General features: G+C 37.8%; 3 protein-coding genes, 1 long non-coding RNA gene and 1 pseudogene across 4 annotated transcripts; 3 read left to right on the forward strand and 2 right to left on the reverse strand.

Annotated features, from left to right (window-relative positions):
• The first annotated feature begins 1,510 nt into the window (after window positions 1–1,510).
• LOC120005427 (nucleoid-associated protein At4g30620, chloroplastic-like) lies at window positions 1,511–4,662 on the forward strand. The gene is made up of 7 exons (XM_038855053.1): window positions 1,511–1,723; window positions 2,902–3,053; window positions 3,771–3,871; window positions 3,967–4,006; window positions 4,126–4,197; window positions 4,281–4,337; window positions 4,431–4,662. The coding sequence occupies exons 1-7, from the start codon at window positions 1,627–1,629 to the stop codon at window positions 4,503–4,505; spliced, it is 594 nt and encodes a 197-aa protein (XP_038710981.1). The 5' UTR covers window positions 1,511–1,626; the 3' UTR covers window positions 4,506–4,662.
• Window positions 1,734–2,794, forward strand: LOC120005429. Its single transcript, XR_005469811.1, has 2 exons — window positions 1,734–2,203; window positions 2,291–2,794. It is a non-coding gene; the product is annotated as an uncharacterized LOC120005429 (long non-coding RNA).
• On the reverse strand, window positions 4,640–6,948 carry LOC120005428 (annotated as a pseudogene).
• A 177-nt stretch (window positions 6,949–7,125) lies between these two features.
• Window positions 7,126–11,394, reverse strand: LOC120005426 (transmembrane 9 superfamily member 8-like). The gene is made up of 7 exons (XM_038855051.1): window positions 11,064–11,394; window positions 9,567–9,731; window positions 9,372–9,481; window positions 9,170–9,275; window positions 8,968–9,080; window positions 8,699–8,852; window positions 7,126–8,508 (listed from the first exon to the last, which is right to left on the reverse strand). The coding sequence occupies exons 1-7, from the start codon at window positions 11,184–11,186 to the stop codon at window positions 7,351–7,353; spliced, it is 1,929 nt and encodes a 642-aa protein (XP_038710979.1). The 5' UTR covers window positions 11,187–11,394; the 3' UTR covers window positions 7,126–7,350.
• A 749-nt stretch (window positions 11,395–12,143) lies between these two features.
• LOC120004804 (pentatricopeptide repeat-containing protein At4g31850, chloroplastic) lies at window positions 12,144–16,303 on the forward strand. The gene has a single exon (XM_038854113.1). The coding sequence runs from the start codon at window positions 12,425–12,427 to the stop codon at window positions 15,767–15,769; it is 3,345 nt and encodes a 1,114-aa protein (XP_038710041.1). The 5' UTR covers window positions 12,144–12,424; the 3' UTR covers window positions 15,770–16,303.
• Window positions 16,304–17,081: the final 778 nt, after the last annotated feature.

The raw sequence follows: 17,081 nt of genomic DNA on the forward strand, positions 1-17,081 counted from the left end.
TTCCTCAGGTCTTGTGATGACAAGATGCGAGATTATGTGCAGAAATTTACTATTGCAGTATTGCTTTCTCGTGCCTGTTTACATCCTGAAATAATTTCTTCGCGTTTTTGAATCCGGCATCAGTATTTTAGTCAAAAGTTTTATTGACTTCATTTTTTTTAGCCTTCATGACACTTTTGTCCTGTCATTGCAGGTTTCTGCACACCAGGTGTACCTTAGTTTTTTAATCGGCCTTCAGCTCGTAGTAGATTTAACCATTTACATCAATCAGCAACAAAAAAAAAATTGCATCGAGCAGCAAGATAGCTTTCGTGGAAAGATTTCAGAAGGAACTGCAAAGGAATTACTATTTTTGTATTGTTTGTTGAGGTGGACCATGTGGTTGAATGGTGGTAGCCTTGGAGGATATGTATGCTATTTTTGGTATTGTTTCTGTTAATATGTATCATTTCTGTTAATTCTAATTCTATAACGATGTCTTTGAATTAGAACTTATGGACAATGATGCTGAGACGACATTATAACTTGAAGGGTTGAGTTGAGTGTATTAAATGTTGATTTTTGATGGAGAATTCAGAATTCTGTATTGCGGCTAGACTTGGTTCAGTGCTTGCTTGAAGACTGCAATGGATAGGTTTGCATGTTGAGCTTTCATGATAATATATATATGGGCCCGTTTGGGCAACAATTTTAAGCAGCATTTATACTACTTTGTAGTATAAATGTTGGTTGTTTGCCAAACAACAATTCGTGGGCACATAATCCGAGAGTTTTTTCTGCAGCATTTTATACTACTTTGCAAATGCTACTTCTAACAAGCATTTGTGTAGCATTTGACTTTCATTCTCTTTTTTATCCTCATTAATGACCGTTATTCCAATTCTACCCCTCATATTATGGAATAGTTTTATTAAAATATTTTTCATTTAATAAATAAATAAATTAATTGTTATTAAAAATTTAATTAATTAATTTATTATTTATTAGTGTCTTTAATTTATGTCAAATATACCCTTATTTGACCTAAGTTATGAACTCGATTTTCATCTCCAATTACCGTCTTGCTCGTACTGAATAAATAAATTAAATTGCTACAGTTATCGTCTTGCTCGTCCTTATCATTTAATAAATAAATAAATTAAATTAAATTAAATTGGTAATTGATTAATTATATTATTTAATTATTTGTATGTTTGGATACAACGTATACAACTAAAATGTATAATACCCTTGCATGTAATTTATCCCAATATGCTACACAACACAAATGCTAACAGTAAAAGTTCAACCAAACACATACCCAGCATTCAAGCAGCATATCTGCTGCTAAAATTGTCTAGCATTTCTACTACCACCATTTCTGCTAGCATATCTACTACTTTACAAATGCTTTACCAAACTAGCCCATATTAAGAAGTACAATGATAATTGTTACACTGAAAATTTATGGTTTTTTTACTTTTTTCAAAGAAAAACGAAAAACCGGAGAACCGTGAGCGGTCCGACGAACAGAAGTAAAACTGCATTGACCGAGCGAGCGCAAGACAGCCACAGGTACTTTTTTCACCCTTTCAAATAATCTCTCTTTCTTCCTCTCAAGTCTCGTCGTGCTCGAATCCTTGGAAAATGGCCTCTACTACCAGCGGCGGTGCTTTGACTCCGTATCTCTCGCACATGCACCACAGAAACCCTAGCTCGTCCTGCTCCTCTTCTCTCTCATTCTGTAAGCCTATATATATCTCTCTCGCGCGCGCACTTCTTACCTCGCTTTTGATTGCACTGCTTACCTCGCTTTTGATTGTGAATCATGAGAGTTCTATTTTTTTCTTTTTTCTTTTCCTTTTGAAAAGAGAGATCTCTTAAATTAATGTATTTGTGGTCTGGATTCTTTTGAAATTGTAGTCTATTGCCAAATTTGAATTCAAGAATAGTCTTCTTCTATATCGGAGTTTCTGATATTTGTAGATGTAACTGATTTCATTTTTGCGATATAACTATAGATTCATAGCTATATGGCGCTGACACAAGAGAGAAATGGCCTTTTGTTTCTCATCAGTGCAGATTTTTGTAGAACAAGTTTGCACTGGGTACGAGTGGTTTGTCATTTGTTGTGTTCATTTGGAGCCAAATTAAGTGTAGAATGCATTTTCGTTTTCACACGAGCTGAGCAAGGAATTGGACTATTGTGTTTGGCCTATTCATTGTAAGATATAGATTCAATCATTTTCATGTTTGAAATCGAAAATTAGTCTAATATTTTTGTGTATTCACATGCTATATAAACCTGTAGATGTGGGTGAGAGAAAGAGGCCATTGTTTTGGATATTGGTCAATGCGATGTCAATGTCTCCAAAGATGATGGTATTCATTCCTAAGCAGGCCATTCTCTTGCTTTCTTTTTCAAAATTTTGTTAACAACAGTTGAAGGTGATATGATGTAAGTATGTAACCTTGGCTAGTTTTAAGTTTATAATCAATAAGTGACATGTTACGTTCTCTAGAGACATAATACCATCAAATATGCTTGTAGGTTTCGCAATTACTTGAGAATGTTTCCATGTCTGCATTTCTCCCTGTTACATTGTTAAAACAAAACTCTAGGAAGATAATATATCTACCTGGAAAAGAAAAGTTGGTAATGTCATGAAAATAAATTTTGCTGTATACCTATTGGATAGGTAGGCTACAGTCAATATGAGAAAGGAACTTTCTATGCCATGTTACTTGTTTATTTTGTCCTGTAAATTTATGGACATATTTCAAGTATGTGCATCTGTCGTTTTCTGTCATAGGTTTGTGCTTTACTTGTTTATTAATGCTCTTATGTGATGATTTTGTATTTGAGGTACTTTCATGGTTTTCCTCAACGAATGACATTTACATTTTTTGTGCTGCATTCAGGTAAAATAAACTCATATGCAAATCCAGTTGCCTCCCCAATGTTGTCATGGCCTGGTAGTGAGAGTGGGAAGAACCCAAGACGTCTTCACTTATATGCATTATTTGGAGGGAAAAAGGATTACATTGATAAGGGTGATGAGACACCATCAAAGGTTCAGTTAATCTTATATCCCTCTGTTTTTTTATTGGCTAAGTATCATGTTGGAGAAACCACTTTATGCCGGTTCAAAGAAAGAAATGTATACTTTGTTAGTGTGGAGTTTAGATCCTAAACGAATGTTATGGGATTTAAGTGAAATTATTTGCACGTTCCTGTTACTCTTTCTCAAGATTTTTTATTTTTTATTTCTTTTTTCTTTTGAATATGGATAAATTGCAGAGTTTCTTGTTATCCCCATCCTACACTATTTTCTTTCAAAAGAAGGAATTTAAATGTTGTAAAATAAAGAAAGGCCTAGTTACAATGCATTATAAAATTTTATGAAGATGTGTTTTGCAGATGTTATGATCCTGCTGTTAAAGCTTTCACCAAGCATATATGATATATCTCCAGCAAATGCGACAATATGTTTTGTTTTCCCTTTCATATTGACTAGTTCCTTTTAAGAGAATACTATATATTGTCTTTCCATGAAATCTTCCTTTGGTTAGCCTCCACCTGTGTATTTAGAATAAGGCATCTGGTTTGCATGTCGCCTATGGTCTTTGAGATAGTTTAGCGTTTGGTATGGAGTATCTGTTATCCTTAGTTGGGATGCAAAATTGTTTACCTTCTATTATCTATTCAAGTATCTTTAATTCTTACACTCAAGAGAAGTTAGATCTGTCATTCTTTATCCAAAAGTCATCCTAATGTTACTTGAATTTAGGCAGGAATTCTGGGTAATATGCAAAACTTGTATGAAACTGTTAAGAAAGCACAAATGGTAGTGCAAGTAGAGGCAGTTCGCGTGCAGAAAGAACTTGCTGTGTACGTTTTTCATACATCTCTTCCAGTTTGCCAATATATATACATTATTCTCCATTCAGATGAAGTTAATACGTTGCCATCCTTTTAATTTTCAGGGCAGAATTTGATGGCTACTGTGAAGGTGAACTAATTAAGGTATTAATTTGTTACCTTGTTTCGATAAGAATTAACAAGCCAAGCTGCACAAAGTTTAGATCCATGAGAAATTTGTGTACATCCTTCAGATAATTATTAGCATTTCTACATATTCTTAGGCAACACTTTCTGGTAACCAACAACCTATGCGCATTGACATCACTGAGGCTGCAATGGAACTAGGACCTGAAGTGAGCAACTTTTCGTCCATTGCATATTTAAGTTATCTAACGTGTGAGAACTTCAATCTTATGAACGTTTCCATATCGTGCAGAAACTTTCACTTCTGGTCACAGAGGCCTACAAGGATGCGCACCAAAAGAGTGTCCAGGTGAGAGACAATGAGACATTGCTACTAGCCACCACCATATTCTTGTTTTGTAGGCACTATGGATTTACCCCAGATGTAATGGTTTTCTTACAGGCCATGAAGGAAAGAATGAGCGATCTTGCCCAAAGCTTAGGAATGCCACAAGGCCTCAATGATGGATTCAAATAAGCTGCTCTGTCGAAAAACGTGTTTATTAATACTATTCCCAACTTTATTCTTTTTTTCCCTTTCCTCTTTTTTTGCTTTTGTATTCTGAGGTTTAATATGAGAAACAAACAAAGGGAATTGCACACACTTACGAATAAACCAATGGATTATTGTATTATCATAATCTGAACCACATAGAAAGAATGAATAATCCCCCACAAAAGACCCTGATATGAATCAGCTATATCTCCCTCAAAAACAACCCCAAAAGTAGAATTCGCAGCACCACCATGAAACCATTCTTCAGGTTTGTTGCACTGCTCGTTGGAGCCACGGCTGGACCCTCAAACTCTGCTGGAGAAGGTGCAGGGGAGAAACCGGTGTATCTGTGCCTTGGAGATAGAACCGCCACAATCATCTTGTGGCCCTTCTCACAGGGGCCATTGGTTCCACTAATGAAGTAGAATGGCCCAGGTCGATCAAGAGTCATCTCGGTGTTCCCATCCTTGTACTCTTCAATTGGATTGGAGGTATTGCAGCTAAGGTAAGCATCCCTGGTCACTTGCAGAACTGAGTCCTTACCACTCTCGTACTTCCAAACTGAGAATTAAAAAGGAAACCATGAGATGGTTATGGTAGGAAAATGAAGAAGAATAGAATTGATTGAAACCCAAAAGACCACAGAATTAAAAGGGTGCAGGAGATTACCAAGAGAGTCACCCATGTGAAATCGGGATTTTTCTGCACATTCATTGAGAGATTCGGATTGAGATGATGGAATCTTCCCAAGCATCTTTGTTGCCACCAACCAATATCTCTTTGGCTTGAGAGAAGCTGAAGAGTAGACACATTACCAACAGCGAAGATGTTGCAAGACCTGCCATGGATGCTTCACTGAGAGCTCGGATAGAGAGAGGAGAGGAGAGAGAGACAGAGATGAAATTTGTGGGTGAAGTGATGACTGAGTCTGAGGGCTTTGGTTGTCTTTATAAGGGAGAGGTAGCAGAGCCAGATGCAGGACCTGAAGTCGAAGATGTTAATGTGCGCCATCTGGTTATATGAGGCTCTGAGCTCTATCCGTTACTTCATGTAAACGGTTTATAAACTTTAAAAAAGTGGTAAAAGATATCAACGGTCAAATTAGACATGATTTACTTTAACCAATAATAGACGAAGGAAACAAAGAAATCCTTTTTTGTGTGCTGCTTCACCGGAGGAAAAGAAGAGAATAAAAAGGGATTCCCTACTTGAAAATTTCCAAAAATGATTTCTGTTGTGATTTCATGTCTCCAAGTATGTAACTGGGCTGGGCTTACGCTAAACCCACGTTGGTTTAAAGTTTGAACGCACTGTTTTATGGGCTTTAGCTAATTGGCAAAGCCCATAAAGAAATATCCTCGTTGAATTAATATCTCACGCATCACGCATGTCCTTCTGTTGACATGCAACTGCTACGTGGTCAAGAACCAAAGCTTCAAATCTTACTTTACTCAAACGTGGCAACAGTGCACCTCTCTGCCTCTTCAAAACCAGATAGAAAAAGGCAAATGAGCCACTTCGAAGAGAGAGTGATCTGACTGGGAACAAAGATTGGAAGAAAAACGCAAGACAGAATGAGTCCGGAAGAAGTGAAAGCAGCAGGTGCAGAGGGATCCAAGAGGCCTCCAGGCAACAACCATGGTGCGGTTCACCACCAGCGACGCAACCTCCCCTTTAGTAGAACCACCATGGCCATCGGCGGAATCCTCATCACAGCAGCCATCGGTTACATGGTGTACAGCAAGAAAAATGCAGAAGCCAGAGACAGGGACAGGGCATGAACGTATAGCTCGTCTTAAGAATGAATTCTACGAATAAATTATATGTTTTCCATTACTTCCTCACAAAACCTTCCGAATGCATAGGCAAATTGCATTTCGAGCGCTTGAAATTCATTCAACAGTCATTCGCACATCAATCAAACAGTATCGTACTAGAGTACCACAAATATTTATCAGTTGGGCATTTTATAGAATGAATGAAATGAAATAAATTACCATCCCTTCCCGCGATTCGCGAGAGGGATATTGTTTTTCCAAGCCATAGGAAAGCGTAATAATAAGAGGTGCCATTAGCAGGAAAATAAATTGTAATCATTTTAGGACCACCAGTGTATTGTATCAATCATATAACGACACAGAGCAATTTCATTTTAGGCAACTAAAAACTAAATCGCTAAACATGCACCACCTACCTATGAAGTATGAACCCAAGAAACAATAATCTCTCTCTTCGTAACCGCAAATGGACACCCGAGTATATCAAGTTATAAACGCAACTGAAACTAATTATCCATATTATCATTACAATTAAAAAAATAAAAAACGAACTTTACTGACCTATATCTATCTGGCACAAACCATGACCTTCAAAATACTGGCGATGAATTGGCTCGGCTGCAGTCACAACCACCACTACGACACCACAATGCTATACTCCAGTAGAATGCTACTACAATCTACTCCTAGGATCCAACGCCCTCGCAATTTAAGCAGCCCATATTTGAAGAAAAATTATGTGCAGCACTAGGCACTAATAAAACATGCTACCATTTTTCACGAAATGAATACCAATGACGTAATTAGTAAAAAAAAACAACATAAGCATCACAAAGCTTATTGACAGCCTACATTAGATGATGTGTATTCCCAATACAAAAATACAAATTGAAACCAAAAATAAAATGTCGTGACAGTAGAAACATGAGTTAAAAAAATGATCAAAAGAAGTTTATATATGAGGGGGCATGATCATATAACTAAGAAGTTTGATTCTTACTCTGATTTCACTCAAGATGATAATACCATCCAGCACTTCTTCACATAGCTCAATCGATTTTCACTGATGAGTAGATCAGCCTTGTAAACCAAAAGCAAGCATAGAAACCGATAGAGCCAGTTAGCACAAAAAATGCATAGGAAGCAATCAACATGTAACCGAAGTATAGGACTCCAGAAACAAACTTCGTGATTTCAAGCTTCGTGAAGAAATAGAAAGTGGCATATAGGAAGAGGTATAATGCTGATGAGCCTGATGTGAGGTAAGATCTCCACCACCAAAGATAGTCCTCACTGCACAACTGGAAGTAGCAAAGCACAATTGTTATCTCAGCACAAGTGACCAGGAGGATTATGAAGACCAAGAACAGGAACCCAAAGATGTAGTAGAACTGATTCAGCCATATAGAGGTGAGGATGAAAAAGAGTTCAATGAAAACAGCTCCAAATGGGAGTATTCCTCCTATTAGAATTGAGAATGCCGGGTTCATGTACCAAGCCTGTTCAGGAATCTGCCTTGGAATCTTATTTGTCTTCACAGGATCCTCAATTGCTGCTTTCCTGAACCCGATATAGCTACCCACAAACACGAGTGGAACAGAAATGCCAAACCACAAGAACACCAGAGCAAACATAGTGCCAAATGGCACAGCCCCAGATGATTTTTCACCCCATATAAGAGCATTCAATACAAAGAAAATGGCTGAAACGATTCCTGGGAACATGATTGCAGTTCTGAAAGCAATTCTCTTCCATTCTGTTCCTTTGAACATTTTGTACAAGCGTGTAGAGGCATAGCCAGCAAAGATGCCCATGAAGGCCCAAAGTAAGAGCATAGCTGTCATAAGACCTCCACGGTTTGAAGGGGATAGGAATCCAAGGAGTGCAAACATCATAGTGACAAGCAACATCCCAAAGAATTGAACACCTGTTCCAACATAAACACAGAGTAAATCTGAACGGGTTGGGGGCCTGAAAACATCCCCATGGACAAGTTTCCACCCAGTCTCTTCTTGGGCTTCCTCCTGAGTCTCAAGTTCATTGTACTTTGATATGTCACGGTACAGAGTTCGAAGCATTATCATTGCCACCATGCCCGAAAGGAAGAGAACAATCATCAAAGAATTGACAATCGAGAACCAGTGTATTTGATCGTCATTCATTAGAAGGTACGCATCCCATCTAGATGCCCATTTCACATCACTTGGCTGCAATTTAGACAAATGGGGTCAGAAAATGGTAACATAAAAAACTACACAAAATTCACAAGTTCTCTGTTCACAAACAGTAGAGTATTCAACGAACAGATGTGATAGCAACGTGAAATTCATAACCACCCCCACCCCCCAAAAACTAAAAAAAAAATCCTAAGTTATAGCTCAACATCAAGGAACTCACCACAAACTCGACATCATATGTAAATATGATTTCCATTTTCTCTTCAACTTCTTGAGGAGAGTTAGAATTGACAACCATATGTTTTGCATGGGGGTCGCAGGTAGTTAAACGAGTCTTGTCATCGTTCCAGTTCCCTTCGTATTCATGCTTGACACTACAAACAATAACAAAAACAAAGAACACCAATAGATAGATACCAATCAGAGGAAGAATAGCCAGAAAGAACCATTTATTGGGTAATGAAGTACTGTTCCTACTGGAAGACATACCTAAATGATTTGACCTCAAAACCCACAATTCTGGCAGAGTCAGTTTGCAGATCTTTGTGATACTTCACAGTAAATGCCAGATGGTTGTTGATGAAGTACCTATCTACTTTAGACTGCATATGATTAGAGAATGTAAGCAAATCAAAATTGTGTGCATCCACAGAGAAACAGCAATTCAGTGGCTGACATGTTATGTGCATACCCCACTATATTGGCCTTTGAGGCCGAGATAAAAGCCAAGCTGATAAACAGGAGATTCTTGATCTGATCTTTTTATGGGAACAACCAGTGGAAGGTTATCAAGGATCCTGTTGCACCGATGGCAAATTAGGCATAAAATAAATTAAAATAAAATTGAGGGAGAATTAGATTGTTGACTGCAGGCATCCAACAGAATTTTATACATGTTGACCCGATACTCATCATCAATCTTCTCCTTAAACTCCTTCGTATTTTTTGCGTCAAGAGTGATACGGCAACCAATTTTACACATTTGAGGTTCCCGCATTTTAAACTGAAACAATTTCAAACCAGTGACAAGACTTTATGTCAATAAATAAGGAAGCTGATTTACAACCAGTATGAATACTGAAACTCACCACATAGGGGGAGTTCTCAATACGGTCACCACGAAGCACTTCCCCAAGATTCTCCGCACTATCGATTATCCTTTTTGGGCGACAATATGGAAGAGAATAATATGAGTAGGGAAGTTGCGTCTTTGTCGAGGTCAGTTTGTTCACTTTCACCAACAACTCAACTCCCTACATCCAAGGACAAAAATAAGTAAATAACCAAAACCACAACTCACTTAATGATTTTTCTTTTCACTACCAACAAAGATTCCCTGCTCGTCTTAAGAGACAAATCAAATTCCTTTTCTTCTATGAAAGACAAATCAAAATTAGAAGATAGTGTCAGAAAGTTCTGGAAAGAATATACCAGCATAGTTAGGAAAATTCCACGGACCTAATAATGCAGAATATGGGTGGGATTAAGCGAAAGTAGTTCTAGTAAGACTAACACTTACAAAAGTTCAAAAGCTTTAAGAAATCAAACGACATAAAATAGGACAATAAATGATCAATGAAGATTCATGCTACAATGCCACATAGTTCCATGCGCTGAACAGATAGTGGACCATCATCTAAACTTTTGTGAGTAATCAAAGGGTTTGTTGCTAAAAAGAGTACGCAAACCATAAAGCCAATTAATTTCAGTAGAATGTTAACCAAAATGCAACAAGGATTGTTTCTCCATTTCAGCCATGCAGTTAAACAACATCAGTGAAGAAAAATACCAAACCAAAACAAATGCACAATCCTCTCTCAGAGAAAGTAAAATACAGTAAATTTAGCACTAGTAGCACTGTGATCAAACTTCGTGTAATACATGAAAATTGATCCTTGTAGCTTTGCTGCAGTATCTACCAAAGTTAAAATGATCTATATTATATATCGCCTGCCACAATATACCTTAGGTAAAAATCTACCACCGCAGATATATTATGCATGATGCAACTTTAACTCTCTGTAATAGATCATAGCTTTATACAAGTGAACATCGTGATCATATATATTACATGAAAATTCAAAAATAATCCTCCCATCTCTAAATCATGACTAGTTCCATGATCCTCCCAGCTAACTAATTCCATGATCCTGATTACTACAACCAGAAAAACTTTACATCCATTATAGTCCTTGATCAAGCATTATATGCACTACGACATTTGGTTCCTGAGAAACTTTCAATGCATTAATAGATATAAGAACTTCAACACTAGACGTGTAGAAGTAATATTGAAATCCTAATTGAACCATTCCCACGATCTCATAGTTCTTCTCCAATCGAGTACAATAACATGAAGCGCCACGTATGAATCTCCCCTTTCCTCTCTCTCAATTCTCAAATATTTTAACAAAATCAAACATCAGTCACATAAAATCAACAAAATCTATAATCGATATACCAAATCAAAAGCAGATCCAGCGCACAAATGCAGATCAGATCGAAAATAATAGCATAGATGAGAGGAACTCGTGTGTTTGAGAGTGTACATCTACACAAGTACGTGTACGTAATGGATAGCTGACCTTTTCGAAGTCCTGGGGAGCAACACCGGGAAGATAGAAGGAGTGACCGCCACGGACAAAAGCGAGAAGGACTGAGGCGACGGTCAATGCGTAGAGCGAGAGAGATCTGCTCTGAAACGACATCGTTTCAGCAGAGATCGAGAAGAGGCTTCGGATCTGGAAGTGATGGTTTGTCTGTGTTGTTGCGTTGAAGAATTTATGACATAAAGAGAGGAACGGGAAATACGAGTAGAGAAGAGAAGCTGTTGATGGCTTACACCCGGACCTGCGTGCTCTACAGTTGTGTTTCGTGCGGTGATGGCCGATTTGCTTATATAGAGCCCCCCAGTTGTCATGTGACTCATGTTCAAATATAGAACCGACACACATTCTAAATATAATAAATGTTTATCGAATATTAATTTCTACATATCAGGATGTCTTCTTCATTTTGTATATAATAAATGTTTATCGAATATTAATTTCTAAATATCAGGATGTTTTATTAGGATGTATTTTTTTTTTAAAATTTTGTATTTTTAACAAGTGATGTGATTTATAAAAGATGTTCAATCATCTATGAAACAATAAGGCATTTTTTAAATTCAAGTGCATTTATCGATGATTCAGAAAAATAAAGTTGTATGGGTCCGATTTATTCATTGAACCGCTATACTCAAAACGAAAAATATTATTGATTTCAATTAATTGAGATTTCTACTAAGTTTTTGGTGTGACAACTTCTAATCTTTTTGTAAGAAAATAGAAGTTGGACTCACCCTTGCTCCTTAATAAATTTACCTACAAATTTTGATATAATTTTTTATGATCCATATATTATACTTGTACTTACCCTTGTATTGTCCTTAAGAAACATCTGATAAAATTGGAATGATACTTGTATTAATATTTACATTTTAGTGCATTTGAAGTTTCGCCTTTAAAATCAAAACAAAAAAGTTTCGATTTTGATTTTTTTAAGAATTACTTTTTATTTATATTATTTTAATGCAGCTTTAACTCTTCAATTTTCTTTTTGTTTTTCTATAAACAAAAAAAAATTAGAAAAGAAAAGAAAAGAAGACAGCGGTGACTGTGTTCACGGTCTACCAATTTAAAAAACCAAAATATCCCGAAGAACCAATTTTCTGAGGCCATGCACGTCCCGTTCAAGAGATATCCTCTCGGAATTCAAGGATCTGAAGCCCAATCGGTGCTTCCATGGCTAGTATGTCTCTCCATCCCGACGCCTAATGGTGTTTGTTTCTGACTCGTGCCTTTCTCACAAGCAATTCATCAAACACTGGTCGTGCACAATCATTGCTCTTGGTATGTGAGATTTAATTGCTAAAGTTTCATTGTTTTGTTTATAATACCCAGCCATGGCTGTGTCAATATGCTCTTCGAGTACTTGCTGTGGCGGTATCAATTACAGTTTTGCTTTCACTGATAGTAGAATACCTGTTCCAAGACAAAGTAATGAGTCAGTTGGTGTTTTTAAAGGGGAGAGTTTTAAGGTATTATCTTCTGGGTATGGGGTGAACAGAAAAAATCGCAAAAGAAAAATAGTGGGCTTTTGTGGGTTTGCAATGAAAGGTTCGGGCCAGGTAATGGTGGTGGAGAACGGGAAACCAAGAAATATGTTGACTTCCGATGAGGTTTTGGAGGTTCTTAAGTCAACTCGTGATCCTAATCAAGCACTTTTGTACTTTATGTCCGTGCTTGAGTTGCCCACTGTTGTTCACAGTACCAAGACATGCAATCACATGCTTGAAGTCTTGAGGGTGCATGAGAGGGTGCGTGATATGGTTATTATTTTTGATTTGATGCAAAAGAAAATCATAAGGAGGGATGTGAATACTTATTTGACTATATTTAGGAGCCTCTACGTAAGAGGCGGGCTTAGGCAAGCACCATTGGCACTTGAAAAGATGAGAGAAGCTGGATTTGTTTTGAATGAGTATTCGTATAATGGATTGATCTATTTTTTACTTCATTCCCGGTTTTGTGGGGAAGCATTGAAAGTTTACAGAAGAATGGTCTCAGAAGGTATTAAGCCAAGTCTGAAGACATACTCGGCGCTTATGGTAGCATTGGGGAAAAGACGGGATACTGAGACTGTGATGGGTTTACTGGAAGAGATGGAGAGTTTGGGGTTGAGACCGAATATCTACACCTATACGATATGCATTAGAGTGCTGGGAAGAGCTGGAAAAATTGATGAGGCGTATGGAATTTTAAATAGAATGGATGACGAAGGATGTGGGCCAGATGTTGTTACTTACACTGTTCTACTTGATGCCCTTTGTAATGCAGGAAAACTTGATAATGCCAAACAATTGTTTCTTAAGATGAAGGCCAGCAGTCACAAGCCGGATCGAGTAACGTACATTACTTTGTTAGACAAGTTTAGTGACAGTGGAGACCTAGACACAGTGAGAGAATTTTGGAATATAATGGAAAATGATGGTTATGCTCCTGATGTGGTTTCTTTCACCATACTTGTCAATGCTTTATGCAAAATTGGGAATGTTGATGAGGCATTTGGTATGTTGGACGTCATGAGACAGCATGGGGTATCCCCAAATCTTCATACTTACAACACATTGATTTGTGGACTTTTGAGGGTTAGTAGGCTATATGAAGCATTAGAACTTTTCACTCTTATGGAATCTCTAGGTGCTGCACCCACTGTTTACACATACGTCCTTTTCATCAACTACTATGGAAAGACTGGTGACTCTGGCAAGGCCCTTGAGACTTTTGAGGAGATGAAAGCTCGAGGTATTGCTCCAAATATTGTTGCTTGCAATGCATCCTTGTATAGTCTTGCAGAAACAGGGAGGCTTGGAGAAGCAAAAGCTATCTTCAATGGGCTTAAGAATAGTGGGCTTGCCCCAGATTCAGTGACATATAACATGATGATGAAGTGTTATAGCAAGGCAGGCCTAGTGGATGAAGCAATTAAGTTACTCTCTGAGATGCTAGATGACCGGTGCGAGCCCGATGTGATGGTTATTAACTCTTTGATTGACACACTTTATAAGGCTGACCGCATAGATGAGGCATGGCAAATGTTTTTCAGGTTGAAAGATCTGAAGCTTGCTCCTACGGTTGTGACCTACAACATATTGTTAGATGGTCTAGGGAAAGAAGGTCAAGTCATAAAGGCCATCGAACTCTTTGAGAGTATGACTGGGCATGGATGTCTTCCCAACACTATAACTTTCAACATACTCCTGGATTGTCTATGTAAGAACGATGAAGTTAATTTGGCCTTAAAAAAGCTTTATGAAATGACTACAATGAACTGTAGTCCCGATGTCCAAACTTATAACACCATCATTTATGGACTTATTAAAGAAAATCGAGTCAATGATGCAATATGGGTCTTCCATCAGATGAAGAAATCGTTTCGTCCTGATCATGTAAGCTTGTGCACCCTCCTTCCTGGTGTTGTAAAGGATGGGCAGATTGAAGGTGCTCTTAAGATAACTGAGAACTTTGTTTCTTGGCTTGGGATTCACTCAGACAGGTCTTTTTGGGAAGATTTGATATTTGGGATTTTGGTTGAAGCAGGTACAGATAAAGCCATTATTTTTGCCGAGAGACTGGTCTGCAATAGGATTTTCCAAGAGGACTCCGTATTGATACCAATACTAAAGGTATTGTGCAAACATAAAGAAGCCCTTGTTGCGTGCAATCTGTTTGTGAAGTTCACCGAAAGTCTGGGAATGAACCCCACCTCAGAGGCATATAACTCTCTGATTGAAGGGCTTCTTGAAATCCATATGAATAAGGAGGCTTTCAATCTTTTTGAGGAGATGAAGAATTCTGGTTGTTCTCCAGATATTTTCACTTACAATTTGTTACTAGATGCTTTTGGGAAATCTGGCATGATGAATGAAGTTTTCCAGCTGTATGACGAGATGCTGTGTAAGGGGTGCAAGCCCAACACCGTCACCTATAATATTCTCATCTCTAGTCTAGTCAAATCAGATAGCTTGGATAAGGCACTTGATTTGTACTATAATCTTGTTAGTGGTGATTTCTTTCCCTCTCCTCGTACATATGGCCCTCTTATAGACGGGCTTTCAAAGTCAGGACGGCTAGAAGAAGCGAAGCAGTTATTTGAGGAGATGGCGGACTATGGATGCAAGCCAAATTGTGCTATTTACAACATTCTTATGAATGGGTTTGGGAAAATGGGTGACGTAGAATGCGCATTTGAGTTGTTTAAAAGGATGGTTAAAGAGGGAATAAGACCAGACATGAAGTCCTACACTATTCTTGTGGATTGCCTATGCATGGCAGGAAGAGTGGATGATGCTTTGCACTATTTTAATGAAATGAAGCAAGCTGGCCTCAATCCTGACTTGGTTGCTTACAACCTTATGATTTACGCCCTTGGAAGGTCGCAGCGGGTAGAAGAAGTTCTCTTTCTCTTTAACGAAATGCGAGACAGGGGTATCAACCCTGATATTTATACTTATAACTCCTTGATACTCAATCTTGGGATCATTGGAATGGTTGAGGAAGCAGTGAACATGTTTGAGGAACTGCAATCTGTAGGTCTTCAACCAAATGTTTCCACATATAATGCTCTCATTCGAGGATATAGCATCTCGGGAAATTCTGACCTCGCCTATGCAGTTTACAAGAAGATGATGGTTAGGGGCTTCAGCCCCGACAGCAGAACGTTTGCTCAGCTTCCTAACAAGTCCTAGATGTCCCATAGACTCAATCTGGCCACCTCTTTGCTGATCACCTTCCTCACGGCATCCGGTTTGCATTTCCTTTCTTCTAGTGACATCCTGAAAGCATCCTCTTGCAATCTTGAAATGTGGTTGCAAAGCTATTCTGATTTGCTTGATTATATCGGCATCTGGGTCTTCGCTAGGATGTTTCATTCAGATGCTTTTGGCAATTTTGCACCGTGAATGTGGATCTCTGCAAGATTGAAGCTTCCGACTTTAATTAGTTGGGACTTAACACTAGTTTTACCCATCTTAAACTAGCAACTGAAGGTGCACTCCTGGAATCCAAGCTGAACCTGCGAAACAACCGATGCTATGTATAGGCCTGTTCATTTTCTGTAAAGTTTCTGCAGTGTGCATTCTCCTGTATCTGTATGCCTGTGCGTCATCTGTTGATGATAGCTTTCATTCTTTCCAAACTTTATAATTTGTATTATAATTGAATATTAGTGAGATGCTAATATTATTTGTCAGTTACAAAAGTTCTGCGACTTTTTTATTCAGGTGATTCATTCAGAATGAGACTTTTTTTTTTAACGAGAAGTTCATATGATGCATGATGACATTGGATATTGCCCTACATGATAAAACTCGGAGCACGTGAGTTCTCCCGTCTGCACGCAATGAGAGTGCATGACCTCCCAGACTAATGTGTTCTACCTAGCTAGGAAGATTACAGGGACGTCCAAATCAACCGAATGCAGTTAAGACTAAATAGTTTGAACTGGTGGCATTCATCATCTTCCAGTCGAAAGACGAGAAACTGAACCCATTTGTGGGTACTGATACCTTAAAGGCTTAAACAATGTGAACGATATACATCTCACTATAATAATAACAACAAATAATTTATTTTTTCACTAAATATAGAATAAGAATAATGACTTGTAAATATAATAATTTTTTTCTTAATACACCTCACTGTCTATATATGGATAATATGTTTAAAAAAAAGAAGAAGATAATTCTGTTGACCAAGAAGCCGAACCTAAGATCAAAATATATAATGGACTACTCAAATATTATTTGGATATCCAGTTTTCTTTTTCTTTTTCAATTTATTGTAGTTTATTGAAAAATCACATAAAATTAAGGGCTTTAGTTAATTATTTTATCATGATAGGATTTGGTCTCAAAAAGAAAAAAAAAATTTGCAAGCAGCGAAAAGAGAGACAAATCCTTTCAGCTCAAGTTTGGTACGATGTTGGCACATGAGAGATTCACCATTGACAACAAAAGTTGACGTTCACAAATCAAAGTGGAGCCAATGACAACAATTGTG

This window comes from Tripterygium wilfordii, chromosome 9 (assembly GCF_013401445.1).
Source record: "Tripterygium wilfordii isolate XIE 37 chromosome 9, ASM1340144v1, whole genome shotgun sequence".
Classification (NCBI taxonomy): Eukaryota; Viridiplantae; Streptophyta; class Magnoliopsida; order Celastrales; family Celastraceae; genus Tripterygium; species Tripterygium wilfordii.

Excerpts from the sequence above, each read along its gene's own strand:
- LOC120005427 (XM_038855053.1), top strand. The coding sequence starts at position 1,627 with ATGGCCTCTACTACCAGCGGCGGTGCTTTGACTCCGTATCTCTCGCAC. Across the intron at positions 3,872-3,966 it reads GTGCAGAAAGAACTTGCTGT|GGCAGAATTTGATGGCTACT; the intron begins GTACGTTTTTCA and ends TTTAATTTTCAG. Across the intron at positions 4,338-4,430 it reads CGCACCAAAAGAGTGTCCAG|GCCATGAAGGAAAGAATGAG; the intron begins GTGAGAGACAAT and ends GTTTTCTTACAG.
- LOC120005426 (XM_038855051.1), bottom strand. The coding sequence starts at position 11,186 with ATGTCGTTTCAGAGCAGATCTCTCTCGCTCTACGCATTGACCGTCGCC. Across the intron at positions 9,732-11,063 it reads CTCCCCAGGACTTCGAAAAG|GGAGTTGAGTTGTTGGTGAA; the intron begins GTCAGCTATCCA and ends CCTTGGATGTAG. Across the intron at positions 8,509-8,698 it reads CATATGATGTCGAGTTTGTG|CCAAGTGATGTGAAATGGGC; the intron begins GTGAGTTCCTTG and ends TCTAAATTGCAG.
- LOC120004804 (XM_038854113.1), top strand. The coding sequence starts at position 12,425 with ATGGCTGTGTCAATATGCTCTTCGAGTACTTGCTGTGGCGGTATCAAT.